This window comes from Platalea leucorodia, assembly GCF_965183815.1.
Source record: "Platalea leucorodia genome assembly, chromosome: 7".
NCBI lineage: Eukaryota > Metazoa > Chordata > Aves > Pelecaniformes > Threskiornithidae > Platalea > Platalea leucorodia.
This window is the reverse complement of record NC_138829.1, coordinates 55,292,003-55,310,743: the sequence shown is the minus strand read 5'-3', so window position 1 is coordinate 55,310,743 and position 18,741 is coordinate 55,292,003. Positions and strand designations below refer to the sequence as shown.

The 18,741-nt window shown below is 54.8% G+C and overlaps 2 protein-coding genes across 4 annotated transcripts; one reads left to right on the top strand and one right to left on the bottom strand.

Annotated features, from left to right (window-relative positions):
- Positions 1-3,617: 3,617 nt before the first annotated feature.
- SYT8 (synaptotagmin 8) lies at positions 3,618-6,491 on the bottom strand (the record flags this gene model as incomplete). The annotated part of the gene is made up of 8 exons (XM_082318300.1): positions 3,618-3,851; positions 3,945-4,078; positions 4,504-4,621; positions 4,825-4,992; positions 5,206-5,373; positions 5,618-5,713; positions 5,859-6,016; positions 6,374-6,491. The coding sequence occupies 8 exons, from the start codon at positions 6,489-6,491 to the stop codon at positions 3,618-3,620; spliced, it is 1,194 nt and encodes a 397-aa protein (XP_082174426.1).
- A 773-nt stretch (positions 6,492-7,264) lies between these two features.
- Positions 7,265-17,396, top strand: LOC309593562 (cytosolic 5'-nucleotidase 1A-like). Of its 3 annotated transcripts, none has more exons than XM_082318302.1 (7): positions 7,265-7,350; positions 12,245-12,303; positions 13,035-13,202; positions 13,569-13,698; positions 14,277-14,399; positions 15,484-15,662; positions 16,203-17,396. In XM_082318302.1, exons 2-7 carry the CDS (start codon positions 12,259-12,261, stop codon positions 16,503-16,505), a joined length of 948 nt encoding a protein of 315 aa, XP_082174428.1. In that variant the 5' UTR covers positions 7,265-7,350; positions 12,245-12,258; the 3' UTR covers positions 16,506-17,396. The 3 variants fall into 3 exon arrangements, with proteins under 3 accessions (XP_082174428.1, XP_082174427.1, XP_082174429.1); XM_082318301.1 differs by lacking the exon at positions 7,265-7,350 and adding an exon at positions 10,230-10,489; XM_082318303.1 differs by lacking the exons at positions 7,265-7,350; positions 12,245-12,303 and adding an exon at positions 12,913-12,943.
- Positions 17,397-18,741: the final 1,345 nt, after the last annotated feature.

Here is an 18,741-nt window from a genome sequence, read left to right as displayed (position 1 = left end):
TAAAAAAAGAAACTGTTGCATGGCAAAGTACACGTTTCCCTGTAAAATTGCAAGACATAATGATGTTAGTTATCGAATATTTATAAAACAGGCACGCTTGCTACTTGTGAGAAAAGCTTAGATACTCTCCAGCTCTCAAAAACTCTAAGACTAGCCAAAAAATCTGCGGCTGGAGGACAGCCAGCGCATACCCAGGCTGAACGATGACAGCCCATAATCATTTTTGTCTCACAGCAGATGACTGGCAACAAGCACGTATAAGGCTCAGCCTTCTCCTGGTGTAGCTCTCCTGTTTGATTTCCTGAAGTGCAGGGAAAAATATCATAAAAATCACTTCTGGAGGTCAGAAGTCTTGGATCTGGATGTAAATAATTGCTATTAAGATTTATAATCTCAAACACCTCGATTTTCCATACTTCTTGTCTCCTTTAACAGACCTCTACCTGGCCCAAGCCCTGCTTTTTGCCTTGCCACCAACCTGCAAAGTTGCTAATTAAATGCAGAGGGACTGTCCCTTGCATGAAGCAGAGGAACGAACTCCCCACCTACCACTCAGATACTTTGCACCATGCAGACTGGATTGGATATCTGCTTTTGCCCACCTTAACCCACCAGCAAAACCCTCTTTGCCCCTGTGGTGCAGGATCAGGCTGGCTCCTGCCTCCTGGAAAAAGCCACGTGAACACCTCCAGCATCGCCACCCAGGTGCCAACTGGGAATGCGTAGACCAGAGCATCACAGCCTTCTCTCCCTCTCGCACACGTGCTCCATCTCCAGAAGAAGAAATCTTGGCTGGTGAGGCGCTATGGGAGCCACAGACCAGATGACACAGAGACCCAGCTTGGAGCACATACCTGCCCTGCCCTCTAGATGCAGACAGGGGAATCCAGCACAGACACAAGCTGAGGAGGAGCTGGTTTCCCCCTCCTCTAACTTCTCTTGTTGTTGCATCTTCCACCGGGGAATCCTCCTGCTCCAGGCCCTCCAAGCACAGGAGGAGCATTGGTCGGGCAGCAGATGCTAGAACATCTGTCCTTGGTGCATGGGGGACAACTGGCCTTGCGAAGGCCAAGGGGAAAAGGAGATGCTTGTACATGAGATGGGGCCATCCTCCTTCCCGTGAACAGGCTCCTGAGAGGGCTGCATTCACTTTGGGTGAAATAAGCCATGAAACAAAGCCCAGCTCCGCCGGCCCTGCTTTAAAAAGCTGCCAGCAGATACAAAAAGGATCCTCTTGGAGGAGGAGAGCACTCAAAGCCTTGTTGTAAGAGGACAAGGCAGATTGAGAAGGAAAAGCAATGATGGAGGAAGAAAGCAGCCTTGGCGGTACCTTAAAAACTGGAGCTGGGTGGAGATCATCCCCACCCACTCGCCTCTCCCTCTTGAGCAAACAAATCGGTTTGCTGAGTTTTACAGCACCAAGGATCAGCCCAGGCTGCCTGGAGCTGGCCCAGCTGGGCACTTGCTCCCAAGGTCCCCAGCTTGCCCCCAAAAAGTGCCCCAGGCTTCCCTCACTGGCTCTGCTCACTTGGGACTGCGCTGGTGATTTGGGCTCTGAGTGAGGCCAAAGCTGGAGAGAGGAGCTGTGGGCACTGGTATTGGGGCTAACCTTTCTCAAGGAGGGGGTGTCCCTGCACTTTCTTCAGCTGTGTCCGTTTTGGGACTAATATGCACGTGCTTTTATGCCCAGCCCCATAAATTGTGCAGTGAACCTCAAGGCTGTGACTTCAAAAAAGGGGGCTGGAAAAAGCACACACACAAATAAGAAATTCCTGTTCCCAGCACCTCCAAAACCCTTCTGGGTCCTGCATGGCCCTAAATCACCACACAGCATCACCAAAAACCAACCTGGTGATGGATTTGGGACCCCAAACCCATTCAGAGATGTTCCCTTCTGCACAGCGCATTCCAACCTGATTTAAGGCTGAGACTGAAGGTTGAGGCTTTAAAGCACCCCTTTACAAGTCTTTCTCAGGTGACTGATTTCCTCCATTTCATTAGCAGCCACCAGCAGATGCTGTTTCCCCAGCAGAAGCCACACTCCACTTGTTACAGCCGTCTCAAAATCACCCTGTCACTTCTTCCCTCCTCAGAGCCACAGCAAAGCCTGGAGAATATTTATCAAGAAGCAGATGCAGCAGCTTTTTATAGTTCAGCTCAGGTCATTAATCTCTATCAAGAGTTTTCATAATCTTCCTCAGCTTCGCCATGTTTGTTTAACTCTCAGATGGTCGCTCCGTGGAGCTGCAGGTAATTGCAGATTAACTGCTTTTCAATATTAATGGCTCTTCATTAATGTGCTGGGCTCTCTCCCCTCCAGAGCCTGGGTGATAGCTATTAGCGTCATGCCCGTAGCTCCCCGGTGCAAATTACTTTTGTCTTTTGGGCCAAAATTCCACGATGTGAGCCCAAATCTTCTGTGTGCTATGGCTGTTTTGTAGCAGAAGTATTTTGGAGCAAGGGCGATTCCCTCCTCCAGCCCAATGCAGTGAGCTTCCTCCTGCAGATGGCTCAGAGGAGCTGTTCTCAAGCCACCCCAAACTGCAGCATACCCAAGGACCGGTAGGGACAGTGGCACCTCTCCAATGCCCTCATCCTTCTAGGAGGGATCTTTACTTACACAGCCCCCACCCTAAGGTCCACAAAGCAGGGCAGGGCAGGACATGTGGCCACAAAAACCTCCCAGATTACATGAAACCTGCCCAGAAGTGACATGAGGGCTGCAACCCAGCCTTCGTCGGGGTAGTATGATCTGGCATGAAAGCGAGAGCCTCAGCCCCTCCACCCTGGCAGCACCTCCAGGTGCCGGGGGTGCAAACCTTACTGCGCGAGTACTATAGGACCATGTGGGGTAGATACAGCCGACACTGCATCCTCATCTGCATGGTCTGTGGGGATAGTTGCTGGTGAGTCCCATACCCTGAGTCACATCTTGGGGTGCTCAAGTCAGCACAGGCTTGGAATGGGCTGAGTGAAGCCATGTGGATAACCAGTGGCTGATTTTGCTGTCTTATTTAGCCTCTAGCCAGGACACAGAGCATGCTTATCGCAAAGGCACTAAAGACCTAGTCCTGTATCTCCAACACCTTCCTTGCCAGCCTGTCTTCTTTCTCTCCTCTCAAGCCTCTTAGGGTGCTTCAAGATCTTGGTCTTGTTTAAAAGCCTTCACAGGACACATAAAGCCTTCCCGAGAACTCATCTCTTGCCGAGTTATTCACAACCGAAGAGAGTTCCCACCCCAGGATGCCAGCATGTTAAACCTCCAGTTTAAAAATATCACTGGACTCAGTGTTTTTGCATGAACTTGAAGCTCTGTGTATTTGTCCTGCCGGCCCGCGAGCGGCTGGGATGAGCTGGCTTCTGCACCCACGCCGTCCCCTCTAGCATCTTCTGCTCCGTGTCCAGCCTTGCCCTGGGGTGCTGAGCTGCCCCGCTCCAGGCATTATACAGGGCATGAGCTGCACCAGCAGGCAGATCATCTCTTGGCCAAAAAGAGCCCCCAGTCCCCTCTGCTGACACTGAGCTGGGACCAATATGTCTAGATGCAGCTGAGCAGAAGCGCCTCACCCCTCTGCAAGCCCTCCATCCTAACCCCCAGGTGGAGGAGGAGACCCCCACTATCTGGGGAGCAGGGACAGCTTGAGGTGGGACTTCAGCCCCAGGGCTTTGTCAACCACGTCTGGGGGCTGCAGGCTGTGCCACTGGGCGAGGGGCCGGCGTGGGTTGGACAGCATGTCGGACCAGTGCCGCAGCTGGTTGCCCGTGGCCCGGCAGCCCAGGAAGAGTTTGCCGATGGGCTCGTTCTTGGTCACTTTGTCATGATCCCAGACGGAGATGACCATGTCCACGTGCTGGGTGGAGGGGGACACAAGAAAGAGGGTCAGTGGGAGGGGGCTTGCCGCAGCGGGGACCTGCTCAGCCCTGGGCACTGCAGGGAAACCCACCTGGATCTGATTGAAAGGCACCTCAAAAACAAACACCTCGTTGAAGTAAGGGCTTAAGGTGTTTTTCTTCACGCTTGTCGTCTTCTTCTTCCATTTCTTCCTGTTCAGGATGAGATGCACCTTGACAAAAGGATCTGAGGAAAGAGAGGACACAGCTGACAAGTGACAATTTTTGACTGAGGAGCTCAGCCACGAAAACAGCTTCCCTGGCCCATTCCTAAGCAGAGCATGGCATCCCACATGTCACGCCTTGTGGTGAGCATCCACTCCTCTTCCCCTTGCCAGCCACCCCAGAGCTCACCTGCCCCTGCCTCCTCCTGCCACAAGCTCCCCAAGCCATCCAGCCATGACATCTCCTCCTGAGAGATATCTCCAAGTCTGCCCAAAGCTAGAGTATCTGTGCTGGGGAAGGCTGGGAGCCAGCCAAGGGCTGGGTATGGTGGAGGGAGAGGGAAGCAGGTCTCTGCACTGAGAGGTTTCAAGGCTTTGCAGCTCTGGGTGCCATTGTTAAGGACTGGGCATGGGTAGGGAGATCTGAGCATGAGCAGTCCCTGCTGACCTGAGAGCCCGTGAGAGTCCATCCGCTTCAGCTTCTTGGCTTCCAGGATGAGCACCGTTAGCTTGCCAGTGCTGGGGACGTAGCGCAGCGAGAAGCAGATCTCGCCGAGCTGCTCTTCCTGATGAAAAGATGCCAGCAATAAGCACTGGGCAGAGGAGCTGGCTCACCATGGGGCTGGAGCACCAGGCTGGACCCAAGTTTCTTGGGTCTCCCCCACCCTCATGCTTGCCCCCAAGGGGCTGCTTCTTGGGGTGGTGGCAAGCAAAGCAAAAGCAACAGCAGTGTTCCTTTCAGCAGAGTTTCCCACCCGCCAGGACCAACCTCCACTTTACTGGCTGCCACCAGGTCGCTCCACTGCTCAATGACGTGCTGCAGGCTGACACTGGCCAGGGGCAGCCGGACCTCACCGATGATGTCATGCTTGGCAAAGCGGTTGAAGTCGTAGATCTGCATCACCAGTGTGGATTCAGGCACCTCCACCTGGGGTACCTGCAGAAGAGGACCCAAAAGCCTGGACTAACTCCTCGGTGGCAGCCCTGCCCCACAGGATGGGGTGGCAGACATGGTAGCAGGTCTTTCTCTCTGATACTTCCCCATCCAGCTGCAAAAGCATCTCCCTGCCTGGAGAGGTTTGTGACCAGGGAGCAGTGCCCATGCAACGCTCTTGATGGGACCATAAAACCATCATCAACCATCACCTACCTGGAAAGTGAAGCTCTCATTGAAGATGGGGTTCAGGGTCTTGCGGTAAACCTTGGTCTCATACTTCTTCTTCATATCGGATGTTAGGTAGACAATCACATACGGATCAGATGTGCCTCCACTGTCCATGGCCTTCAGCTCGGCTGCCTGCTTCACGCCAACTTTCAGCTTAAAAGGAGCGATGCACAAGGTCACCAGGTGGAGGAGGACAGGGCAGATGACCGGGGGCGCAGTGGGAAGCAAGCGAGGGCAGCAGGGAGGACACCTCCACACCACATGGGTGTGAGAGCCAGCCGGCTGCGGGTGGGAGGGGAGGTGCAAGAGGGTATGGTCCACCTCAGTGAGCAGCAAAGAGGGACCATGCAAGAGCAAAGCCTTTTCCCTGCCGTGCTGCGGCTGCAAGCATCCCTACCTCCTGCGCACGGAAGTTGTACTCCAGGGAGTACTGCAGCTTTCCTCGCCCTGTCTGCTCTGCACCCCGCTCCAGGTCCTCCATCTCAGGCTGGACCTGCGGCAGAGAGCAGCAGTACCCTCAAGACGTGCTCAGCCACATCCCCAGCCATGCCGTGCTCCCACCACACCCAGGACCGGGCAGCACGGCAGTAAACCTCCAAGGAGGAGGGAGGTGGGGGAGAGGGGAAAGCAGGACGCACAAGGCAGACCGTGCTGGAGCCACTGACGGCATGCAAGCTGATTCTCTCCTTCTTCTTGGGCTTCTTCTTGCCACAGCAGCACCTGACGCTGCAGATGAGGAAGAGGAGGAGGAGAACAGCCACTGCCACAGCCACAGCAATGAGTGCCCATTTGGGTACTGGCACAATGTTCAGGGAGCGGAGATGGACAGAAGAGTTAAACCCAAGCAAAAACGTGTAGAGTGCATTCAAACCCCTTCCTGGTGCTTCAGCATTAAGGAGTTGTTCTTTCAAAATTGCCCCTATAATCCTCAACAGGTCCCATGCAGGGAGGCTGCAGCCATTCCCCAGTGGGCTGCAAGGATGCCCTGCTCTCCTGGAGCTGCGCAGTACCACTCTGCAGCATCCCCACCCTGATGGACCCAGCTGAAAAAAGGAATTTGGAGGGAGGGAGAAGTGGATACACAGCCTCAGAGTCCAGGAGCCCCCCCGGATAACGCTGCTTGAGAGAGCAGGGCAAGTGCCATCATACTCACGTGGGATCCGGCTAAGCCAGCTGCCCAGGAAGCCCGCCTGAGCTGTGGTGGCGATGGCCACGGGGCTGCCGGAGAGCGGGGAGGCCGTCACCCTGCCTTTCCTGGCTGCCACTGCCATGGCTACGCTGGGGTGACCTGGGAATGCAAGCAAAATTAACAGAGTGGAGATTTCCTTTCCGGTAGCGCGTGTGCTGCTGGTGGCCCAGGGCTCTAATGAGAGCAAACACAATTAAAATATACAGCCCAGCATAAGCATTTAGGGCTTGGCCACTTTGGCAAGGAGGTGTGAAATGGATCGGGAGGGAGCCGCGGGCTGGGAGGGCTCTGCGCCAGCCAGCCCCTTGCCTACAGCCTTCTCATTTATATCCTTGCAAGCCTGCCTTTGGAAAGGGGAGGGAGTGGAGAGGATGGATTAGGGAGTTTTCCTTTGTTTTTGAGAAGAGGAATCACCTGGCTGTAGGCGAAAAAAACCCAAGAGCTGTTTTGTGCTGGCTCCTCCCTGGCCAGGCAGCATGAGCTGAAGGATTTGCTCAGCCCTCGGCAAGCCCCACCATTAGCTAACACCCTTTTTCGGCTGTTCTTCCCCCTCTCGCAGGGCTGAGGAGCGGGAGGGTTTGCTCCTGGGCTTGCAGCAGGGCTGGTGCCTGCATTGCAGGTGGCAGTGGTGCCACCAGGCTGGGGTCATGCTGGCTCGGAAACTTTACGTAAGCCTGACCTGTGCACATGGCAACGCTGACGCAGCTTAAGGGAAGGTTTCAAATTTAAAGCAGAATGGTTTTTCACTACTGCTCTCCCCATAGCAAGGCTCTTATTCTAGCATGAACACTTCCTCATAGCCAAAACTTCCTTCTTGCCTCCTTTTGGGTGAGGAGCAGCAGCGGCAGAGGTGCACAGGGAGCCAGGCTGTACAGAGAGCAGGTCTGCAGCCATCACGGCGCTGGCAGCACCAGCCCCAGTGCCGTGACTGGGGCTGGCAGGTATGTGCCTGTTTGCCTTGGCTGCCCCAGCCGCCTGCCCTGCGTCCGAGCGGGTCCCAGCTCAAGGAGCCAACGCTGCCTCGCTCTGCCCGCGCTCTGCCCACGTTCTGCCCACCCCGCAGGGCCATGGCTCCTTGCACGGGGACCCTCCTGGGGAGAGACCACCTCTGCGTTTCCCTCTGCTGAGCCTGCGAAGCCAGCAACAGCCTTTAATGTTTCCAACAGTGGGCTTTGCTGCGTGCGAGCGTAGGGCTGGAGGGACATGGGAATTGCTGTCATCTCTGCGGCAATGAGGTGCAGGTTAGATGACTTGCCCAGGGCCACCTGGGACATCTGTGCCATTGGACACCCGAGCTCCACTCACAGCCCCGCCACCAGCAGCTTTAATGATCGGTTTCTCCTGTTGCCAAACGCAGAAATCAGTGGCCAGTGACGTGCCTGTGATATTTAGGAGGCACTGGGCTGTGGCTTCAGGCTGTGGCAGTGGGTGGACACAACAGCATGGGCGAGCAGGCACAGAATTAGGTGTCAGCACTTTTTCCCTGCCAGATCCCCATGGGCTCTGTCACTTTAGTCTGACATTGGCCCTGGTTTAAAAAAAAAGCTCATCCCAGACCCTCATGACCTGAGCTGCTGTTTTGGTGATGATGAGAACAGCCCTGCTGCAGTCTGGGAGAGGCAGCGCAGCCTTGGTGGGCTCTGTAGGGAGCATTGAGCATTCCTGCTCCTGGAAAAAGGGCTGGGGGAGCCCTGCTTTTCGCTCCCACCCTGTGCTGACTGGGATCCCAAAACCAGACTTACCGACACGTCTTCTTCCCAGCCTCAGTCTCCCTTCCCTGCTGCGCAGGCTCCGGGCCCAGCAGCCGCGCGTGGCAGGGGCATGCTGTGGGGTGAGACAAGACCCCGCCGGGCGCAGAGCCGAGGGTGCAGCAGGGATGGTGGCTGCACGGCACGGCCGAAACAGGAAAGTCTGCTTTGCCAGCCCAGGAACCGGGTGGCCCCAGCAGCTCTGTCAGCCCCACCTTGCCGCTGACCCAAGCAGTGCTCACGCAGGTGAAAAGCCAGCGGGGAACTCCCTACCGGACCAGGAAGCAAAACCTGCCCTCCTGCCTGCGAGAAGCCGGTGGGCATCGTTGCTCAGCTCTGTGCCCCGGCAAATTTGCTTCTTCAAGTTACCCCTGTAGCGATGCCGTGCTGGACAGCGTGGCTGCAGGCACTTAGCGCAAGGGGATGGACGCTTGCAAGGGGATGGGTGCATGGTTGCATCCATCCCTGGTGAGCTCTGCACTTGGGGACCCCAGTTCGTTGGCCGACAGGGGCACGCAGTGGTTTAATCCACCATGCGAGGGCCCAGGAAATGCACGCGGCAGTGGGGATGAACGAGGATGCTCCGCTCCAACGCGGCAGGGAGGACAGACAGGGCGAGGGGATACTGCTTGAGTGGCTCCATCCCCCAGCACCAATGGGAGCAGCACCAGGCACATAGCCAGGAGTGATTTCACTGGCATCCCTGTCACATTAAATTTATGCTTGCACACTTCTTCCCTTGCTGCCCATTCAGCAAAGTCAGACCAAAACCCACCTTGTCACTGGAAATTTGGGGCGGTGCCGGAAGCAGGGAGTGATACCGCCGGTGCCTGATGGCTGACGTGGACATGGGGGGAGAGGCCCTGGAAACCAGACCCGTCCCAGGTCTGCCCAGCCACCCTGGCTCACCGATCCTGACAGATTTTCACATGGCCACCAAGGCATTGCCACACTGGGCACCTGGCCACAAGAGAGGTGCCAGGGTTGCCCCTTGGCTACCCAAAACATGGCCCCGCTTGCAAGCACCCTGCACTGCTGCTGCTCAGAGAAGCATCACCTCCAGGAGCAGGAGATGCTGTGGGAATGATGCTGCAGCAAACCTCTGGGGGGGAAACATAGATGCCAAAACACTTTTTGCTCTAAACTGGCAGTCCCAGAGGATGCACAGGAGACATGCATAAGGGGGACAGGGGTAAAAGGGAACATGCCCGACAAAATCAGTCAGGGAAAGCGAGTTTGCATATGCATGCTAAAAGCTGAGCATTTCAGTAGCCTTCTTGACAGGCTGTTTGCTAGAGAAAAGCACGTCGGTGAAGCCAAGTTGCGCAGGACCCCGGTTGCAGCCTGCACTTTGGGAGATTTGGTGATACTGGTGGTAACCTGGTGCCACTCAGGGGGGCGGCTGCTTGGCCTTAATGCGGGTGAATTTGGTCTCCTTTGGCAGAAGCCAGGCTGGGGAGGCTGCTGATCTGGGCCATCTTCCAGCAGCAGGGCAGGGACGTGCCCCAGCTGGGTAAGGGAAGAGCTGCAGGGTGGCAGCCGCTCCTCTGTGTCAGCCTCCCCCGCCCCAAATCTCACTCTTGGGCAGAAAGGGGGTGTTGAAATACCCTGGCAGTATGAGCCTCGCAGGGCTGGATGCCGCACAGCCCACCTGGAAAAGCAAGATCCCAACCCAAAAATCACCCCTGCTCAGGGCAGTGGATAAGAGGCAGCTTTCAGAATAGAAGGGAAGAGGCACCCAAAAACATTACAGTAAAATTGCAAATGTGGTGAGCGCCCGCTGTGCCCTGCCGTGCTCTGCACCAGCCCTTCTCCCTGGCCCAGCTCCCTGCATCTTCCTGCATACACTGCAAGCCGCTCTTCAACATGTACCCCTATATTTTCGGTCAAAACCACAACCATTATCTATTCAAAGGCTGGGAAATGAGAGATGTGGAGGCATGCTATAAATACCCTGGCTACAGAAATAGACATTGCTGCAGCACTTGTGGGCAGCAAGTGGCAAGTGAGCACAAGCTCCAAGGGAGCCCGAAATGCAGGACCAGGGCAGAGTGCCTTCCTCAGAGCGTGGCCGTGGCTGAGGCCAGGCCCAGGCAGCCATGAGCCGCCTGTGCGGCGCCAGCTGGGAAATGCAGTCTGGCCCAGGCATGACGCCAACCCACTGGGCTGCCTACAAATCCCAGCACGCCTGGGAGCGGAGCTGCACCCCAGCCTGGCTCCTGCCTGCTTCCTGCCAGCACAGGGAGGGGGAAATATAAACGGCAGCATCTTGGGCAAAGTTTGGATGCTGCTGCTGGACAGGCTGCACTAGGGAGAAGAGGCAGCGCTCACGGTGAGTTTGGGCTTTTCTCTCTAGCAAAATACTGGCTGCGTGCGGTGGGGTAATAGTTGCTCTGTGCTACGCAGCTGTAGGATGAGCTGCGGGGACCAGCAAGCATCCGCCTGAGACGCTTTCCTGCATGTCTGGCATTGTGTGCATGTGCATATACACATAGCTATATGTAAGCAATACTGCGGTTACTAGAGGGAGGGAGGTGGAAAGGAGAAGTCAGGCTCAGTTTGCAGCACTTGGAAGGACAGAGCAGAAATTAGAGATGATGTTCTCCATCCCGGAAGGGCTGTTCAGCTCCATTGCCTCCTCTCATTTCTTTTTCACTTTTAGAAAAGTGCTTGGCTGAAATTCAGTCAGAGGAAAGCTGCTCCCTTCTCACCAGACAAGGGCTGGTGGTTGCCACCCTCTGCCCTGCTCTGTGGGAGGGAACCCCTTCCCAGCATGGGTTATGGGTGGAAGAAGCAGAGGGATGCTCAGCATCTCCTGGCTTTCCAGGCACCCCCTGGCTGGGGGAAGCAGTCCTGCCAGCAGGGCTTTCCACCCCGGGGGCAGCTGGGGAATGCACATACAAACATTGAAACCTCATGGAAAGACTCCGGCTCTCTGGGCTGGCATCAGCCAAGTGCATTTCCTAGCAGCCCGGGCAACACTTTGCACAGCCCCTGAATAATAAAAATTAAAGAAAATTGAGGCAAAAGAAAGGTCTCCCTGGAGACCCTGACTTCCCCTTTACACTGCATGCTGGCTTTGGTCTATGCTTGCACAGCCCCCCAACCCAGTAATCAGGAAGGGCATGAACTGGTAAATGAGGTCTTAACCCCCTGCCATTGCCAGCACATCTGTGCAGAGACACCATTGCTGCCCCTGTGCTCCAGAGAAACCCCACAGCTTACTTGTAGGAGCTGCTGTGTGGAAACAACCCCTGTGGGATGCCCCTCAGTGGGAACCAGAACAGTTCCCATCCCACAGGCTGAATCCTGAAAGTCCTCTTCGAACACTGACTAGTGCATAGAAATGAAGTGTGCAGCGTGGTGGTTATAGAAACCACAGGACCTGGACGTACAAAAATAAATGCGTTTTCTTATTCAGCTGCTAGGCACATGCAGACTGTGTAACCCGTTGTGACTTTCATCTGCCAGACCTAGGGTAGCACAGCCTGCACAGAGACCTTTAGTGTAGGAGCTGGCTGGCTCAGAGGGCTGTGGAGGGGCAGACCAGCCGCCCTCAGCAGGACCCCATCCTGCACCCAAGCCCTCGCCACACATCTCTACTTACTCAGGCCTTTTGCAGCTGCTCACGCAGTGAACTTGCTTATTTCTGGATACAAATTCGCCATTCAAACAAAAAAAGTAGCAAGACAGGCAATAAGGATGTGAACTAGAAGCCTACCCATAACATCTGGCCTATTTCAGCTTTTTAGCTTCAATCAACCTCCAAGCCCTAGTTACGGTATGTAAAGACAGACTTACTTTGCTGGGAAGAGCTTCACAACTGGTTTCAGCAGTTCCCTCTGGAGAAAACTGCCCTTTGGGGGTGGGGGGGAAGCAGTGATCTGTGATATAAAAGCCACTTCATCATATTTAATTGGAACTATTAGACCAGGCTTTCTCAGAGCAGAGCTGTTGTCAGCAGGAGCAGGTTCATTTGGGCTGCTCCACTTGGTAGGTGGGATGTCCCCTTTCTTTTCCACTCTTCCCCCTCTCTAGATTGGCTGCATTATCATGCATCGGTTTAATTGTATATTTTCTCTTTGAGGCTGAAAGTTGAAGATGGCAGATCCTGAAAGCACAGTCATAAACACCAATGTGAAACAGGTAAAAGGTTGTTCATTACAAAACACACATCTGGTATTTCCAAAGCAAGTTTTGAAATGCCACCACAGGAGAGGGCACACCACAACCCAGAGCTGTGTGGCCTGAATTGCTTGTGCCTAGGTTTCAGCAGAAGTGGCCTGTCCCAGGGCTGCTAGGCACCTGTTCCCAGTGAGGTCCATGCGATTTCCACACGGGAAGAGGTTGCAGGACTGAACCTCCAGCTGCATGGACAGGATGGGTGCATTTGCTCACACTTAAATTTTGAAGCAGCCAGGGAGAAAACAGCAGCTTCTGTACGTATATAGAGACTTTATTAGACTCTCCAGAACAGACACAAAGAAAGGGTAAAACCACCAGTACATGCAGAGAAACCCAGCAGTGCCCAGCTCAGCACAAACAGGCAACCATGGCTGTGCTGTGCACACAAACACCAAAATTATGAAGCAATCCCATCTGATTGTGAGCTGTCCTCAGAGCATATGGCACTTACCAGACAGGTTAGGGTTTCACAACTGCCTGCTCCCATCCTTGATGGCCTGAAGATGAAGACTGGGCTTGGTACCTCTTCTCCAAAGGACCTCTGGCATCAGGAACCATAAAAGCATGGGTGATGCCTCCAACGCCTAACCCCACTACCCTGGTTGGTGGAGCCCTGTGTCCCCGTGCTCACCCCACCTCCCCAAGCTCCTTTTTTGCTGTCCCCCAATCCATCTTTCCTTCCTGTCCTGCAGAAAGATCCCAGTGAGGCACTGGTCATTGCGGTGACCACCAGAGCCATCTTCAACCTGGAGGAGGAGCACAAGCTCTACCTGGAGAAGGGCAAGGAGGAGTACGCAAGGCACCAGCAGGCCAACCAGGACAAGCCCCTGCCACCAGGCACGGCCTTCGCCTTCATCCAGGTGAGACCCACACCTGGACAGGGGCACAAGCAGACACTCACAGGATGGGGTGAAAGCTCAGCTTTCCTGGCTTTAGGTCTCAACTCCCATCATGGGGTGCAGATATGCCTGCCCTGACCTCTTGGCCTCATTGCAGGGCATAGAGACCTGTGCTCCTTACCAGTCCCACATGTCCACCTCCCTCCTGGTGGGGTATCCTGCTCCCTGCCCTCTTGACGATGGCTTTTGCAGGATGGTTGCTCTGTCTGGCTCTCCATAACATGCTAGCCTTGCCATAGCTGGCAGATGCAGCATTAACCTTAACTACAAAAGAGCCCCAGCAAAGCCATTGCAGTCATGCCCCTCCAAAAGAGTCTCATCTCATAGGCAACGCAGTATGTGAATGAAAAGATCCTGGAGAGCAACCCAGCAGCGAAGGACCTCTTTGACATCCTGGTGCTCTCCAACAACAGCCCAGAGAGCGGCGTGCGCATCATCAACAGTGCCAAGCACTACGGTAAGAGGGACCCCATCCCCGGGGGTGTCTGCTTCTCCCTGGGAGGCTGCAAAGCAGATAAGGCACCACAGTGGAACATCAGTGGCAAATACAGAGCCAGGGGGCACAAGGGGAAGGGGTTATTTTGGAAACAAGCCTGATTCCTGCCAGCCCCATGCAGCTTTCCCAGGGTGCTGGAGCACACCCAGGCTACAGGCTCCTTGGCAGAGCCCAGCTCCCTTCAGCCTTATCCTTTGCACCAGGGGGTCTGGCAGCATTTTGCACAGCCTGGGCATCCTCAAGCAGCTACTAAAGAAACAGCGTTCTTAAAAAAAAAAAACCCTAAATCCCAGAGTGCTGTCAGGAAGGCTCATTTAAGGGAGGGATGAAGGGAATATTTAACTGCACTCTGCAGTTTTGTAGGAGCAACAGGGCAAGAAGATGCAGCAAGAACAGGGGCAGGTTCCCCACACAGCAGTGGGAAATTAATTGCCCTGAGCTTTGCAGCAAAGTACACTGAGACCCCAGGAGGGGAGGGGGGGAACTGCAAGGAGGATGTTGGCCCATAACAGACTTTGCTCACATCCCCTGACCCGAAGGCCTGGAGATCTCCAAGTTCTGCTTCGTCAGTGATGAGGACTCCACACAGTACCTGAAGTCCCATGGGGTCAAGCTCTTCCTCTCGGCTGACAGGATAGATGTCTGCAATGCCCTCCAGAGAGGTGTGTTTTCCCCTCCATCCCACATCCCCAAACCCACCACAGTTTTCCCAAGCAGCCCAGTACCAAGACACAACCCCAGAGCCTGTGCTCTCACAAGAGCAAGGGGGTGAGTGGCTCATTGATTACCAGTACAGTCCTGAACAGTTCAATCTCCTCTTCTGTCCCCACCAGTAGCCTGCAACCACACCAGGGTTTCTCAGATGCCTTCACAAGTCACCGAGTGCTTTATGCACAGTTCTGGCTGTAGCTCTGCCATGGGCTGGTCATTCCCTGTCTGACATTTAAGCCTTTCTAACCAAAGATGCTGCCCATTGCTGCTTCCTTGATCAGTCAGAATGCATCAGCGATTCCCAGGGCTTTGTGAGGATGCTATAGAAATTTGCTTTCTTGGTACATGCAGAGTTACCATGTGCTCAGTGATAGATGTAAGCACGTGCTTGACCTGGATTGGAGGGAGTGCAGTCTCCCCAACAGCTCTAATGGGGTTAATTGCCTCCTTATTAATTTGCTTGAGTATGAGCACATCAGCTGGCCAAGGTCCTTCAAGGTCAGCAGCAAGCCATCTGCAGCCTGGGCTTTCCTTCGCTACACAGCACATTCCTGGAGCATCCTTGAAGAGCATCATTGCTCTGACAAGTCTCTCTCATCCGGGGGCCTCGGTCCACAGATGAGGGCAGGCAGGGAGCAGCCTGTAGGAAAAGACCTGTAATTAAGCCAATTACCTCAATCAAGTGGAGGTGCCAGTCTGTATTACTCACAGCACAGAGTGCTAAATCTGGGCATTAAAGCCAGGCTTGGCAGGGTGAGCAAGCACCAGGAGGAGGGCTGCTCATGCCTACACAACCACCCATCATCTCTTAGCAGACTGAGTATCTCTCCAGACATCAGTCTGATCAGCAACGCTTTTATTGGGGGATAACACAGTCCTAGAAAGGCTGGGCTGACCCCCCCAGAAAGACCCCTGGCTTAGACATTTGTGGTGTGGGACGGGGCCATGGCAAAAGTGGGGAGAGGAGCTGGCCATGCACGAGCTGCCCCCAGGAGCGGGCGTCCCCCCTGAGCCCCACCTTGCTCTGTCTCACAGGGGTCTCGGCAGCACTTGTCTTCCAGCAGGAGGTGCAGGCCCCCAGCACCCCGCTCCGCGTGGTGTTTGACGGGGATGCCGTGCTCTTCTCCAGCGAGACGGACCAGGTCTTCCAGGAGCAGGGGCTGGAGGGGGCAGTGCAGTATGAGCGGGCAATGGAGGCCGTGCCTATGGGAGAGGTGAGCAAGCTACCCCACTTTGATGGGCATCCACAGGCTCTGCACCCACTGTGAGCATCTCTCCCGCTAGGGCTTTGCCATGAGCAGTCAAAAAAGCACAAATCCTTACAGGTTCCCTTTGCATCCACCACTCAGTCCCTGGTGTGGGCCTGATCTGGAGTCCCACTGGAGATGGATGTGGCCCAAGATCTCCTATAAGTGAACATCAGCTCCCAAATATCCAGGATTGTGGTTATCTCCACCTTCCATAGGCTGGGACCTCTTGCTGTGCAAGTCCCTGCAGGACTCAGACCCAGAGGCACTGCTCACTGGAATGTACCTTCCTGGTCTCTTTGGGATTAGGATGAACACCACGACACTTACCTTCCTCCCAAGCACCCCAATGCACAGCACCAGTCCCAGCACTACCCAGTCCTGCACATCACAGGCATCCCTGTGTTCTGCAGAGCCTTGAGAGACCCTGGAACAAGTGGCTTGTATAGGCAGAGTAGATGTCTCCTTATTTCCCACCTACTCCCAAGTATCTTGCTGTGCTTCCAGGGTCCCCTGAAGGCCTTTGCCATGCACCTTGGGAAGATCCGCAAGAAGTTCAGCCAGGAAAAATCCCCCATCCGCACCTACCTGGTGACCGCCCGCAGTGGCCGAGACATGGGCATCCGAGCCATCAAGACGCTCCGGGAGTGGGGTCTGGCCATTGACGAGGCTTTCTTCATGGACGGGGCTCCCAAGGGCCCCATCCTTGCCCAGATCCAGCCCCACATTTTCTTTGATGATGGCCTTCATAACATCCAGGGGGCTCAAGATGTGGGCGTACCCTCTGCCTGGGTCCCTTCCTGCTGCTGATGGGCTGTAGGCCAGCAGTCATCCCTCCCAACAGCACAGAGAACTGGGCCAGTTGAAGGCAAACCTTCTGGCAGAGAGGGAAGGACTTCGTAACCTGCAGCAAGCAAACCTCAGGGAAAGGGGTCAAGAGCATTGCGTGAGAGCATGGACTACCAGGCAAGACTTGATCCTCATTTCTGCTCCTAATGAGGTCCTTTAGGTCTTAGGATAAAGCCAAAAGATGCAGCTGCTCCAGGAAGGAGGGACACCCTTGCTGTGATACTGAAGGCTATCACCAACCAGCCCTGTAAGAACTGGAGACTTTTCTCTTCTGCAAAGAAATAAATGAAGCTATTACCCCACACATGAGCTAAAGGAGGCATGAAACCAAGCACTAAAACTGCTAACTTTGGCTGTGCTCAGGCAGTCTCCAAGATTTACTCTCAGGACCTCTGCCCAATGGAAGCCCTCAAGACCCTGCCTCACCAGACACACTCAGCTTGGTTTCCTGGGGAGGCTGATACATTAGCAACTCCTTCAGGGAACTCCAGCCAAACTCAGCAGAGAGAGAAAGACTTCAAAACCATAAAGGACCTACTAGCTTTTTAGAAATGGGTGATCAGGTTGAAGAAAGCAAGCTCAAGCTGTGCCCCTATATAGAAGAGAGTATAGCACGAGTCACCTTTCCTTAGGCATGCAGGCTACTCACAGAGTGCCATTAGGAGACCCAAACCTGTAGGACACTGAAGCTGCAGGAGATGGGCCAGGGACAAGTCTGCACCCAGGTCTGAGGTCTATCCAGGAGGCAGAGCTGCCATGTAGCTCTAATGTCCCTCCAGGAGAGGGCACTGGAGATGGGCTGCCGGCAGTACAAGCCTTGCAGGGCCCAGGGCTGCAGACCAGCACCCCACAGACCAGGCAGGACTGGGTGCCCAGGCCTGAGCTTAAATGGGTCTCCAGGGCCGTGGGCGGTGGGCGTGGGTGGGGGGGTCCCAGGTGCAGCGTCCCAGGTGCAGCTGCTCGGCACGGATGGGGTTCATGGGTGTGCTCAGGACCCTGCCCAGCACCAAGCCACCCCCCATACCTGGATGCCTCTCCTCCAGCAATTTGGACTCTGCTCCTAATTTTCCTGGGGATCGAGCAGCCTCCCAAGATTCATTGGCAGGTTTCTTTCCCCAGGGCTGGATGTAAGTGGTTGCCACTAGAGGCCACTGTGCTGCCTGGGGACATGGCACTCCAAATTCCTGGGAGCTCCCCAGAACCACCTTGTAAGAAAATATGAATTGGCTGCTCAGGGCAATGCCTGCTGAGTGGCAGCGGGATTATGGACAGAGGAGATAGATAAAGATGACTGTGGCTGAGTTTTTTTAATCTCAGCATAACCAGAAAGTGTTTTTAAAGGCTTCACAAGCGTCACTCTCACGAATGCTTTCTTCCCCCCAATAAATAAATAAACAAGCATCCCCATGTGAGCACTTGTCCCTCATTCCCGTGTTCAGCAGTGTGGGAAGAGGGCTGGGATAACTCAGTGCTCCTTTACAGACATTCCGTTCTTTTATCCAGTCTTATATGCGTGCATCAAGATGGGTTAAATACACAAGAAACCTTCCGTGGGCTTTGGATTAGGCATCTTCTTGCATCCATGTCCCCAAGCGCACTCCCACCTGCTGCTGCCCTGGGCTTGGGGGCTCTGCACATCTCGCCGTAGCTAGGGGAGCTGCTGGCCCCGCCGTGCCTTCGGCACAGGTCCTGCCCCTGCCACCGTGACCACCGTGTAGGTCCGAACTCAGCGCTGGCAGGGCAGGGCAGGCATGCCCACGTGCAGTGTTTTGGTAGGAAGCCACCTCCAAAGACGTAAAGCGTGGCAGGGTTTGCGCACCGGCAGTCTGGCTCCCAGCCCTTTTGCTCAGTCCAGATGCTGAAATTAGATGTCTCGAGGTAGCAACATCAACAACATCAGCTACTCATCATTTGCTAATAACACTAAGCACCCGTCAGCCTCAGTAGCTGAGCAAACATTAATTACGGGATGCTCAAAACATGCCTGGTGGACAGGTACAAATGTTCATCCCACTTTTATGCAGGTCAGATAACCGGGCTCGGTGTGGGGATCCAAGCACCCATCTCCAGCCCTGCTCACCATGCACAGCCAGCTGCTTTGGTGGCAGCTGGCAGTGGGGACATGGACCCAGTGATGGTGGTGGTCCCAGACATCCTCCGCCGCTCTGGCCCATTGCCTTTGCCGGCAGGAGCTCAG

Excerpts from the sequence above, each read along its gene's own strand:
- LOC309593562 (XM_082318302.1), top strand. The coding sequence starts at position 12,259 with ATGGCAGATCCTGAAAGCACAGTCATAAACACCAATGTGAAACAG. Across the intron at positions 12,304-13,034 it reads TAAACACCAATGTGAAACAG|AAAGATCCCAGTGAGGCACT; the intron begins GTAAAAGGTTGT and ends CCTGTCCTGCAG. Across the intron at positions 13,699-14,276 it reads CAACAGTGCCAAGCACTACG|GCCTGGAGATCTCCAAGTTC; the intron begins GTAAGAGGGACC and ends CCTGACCCGAAG.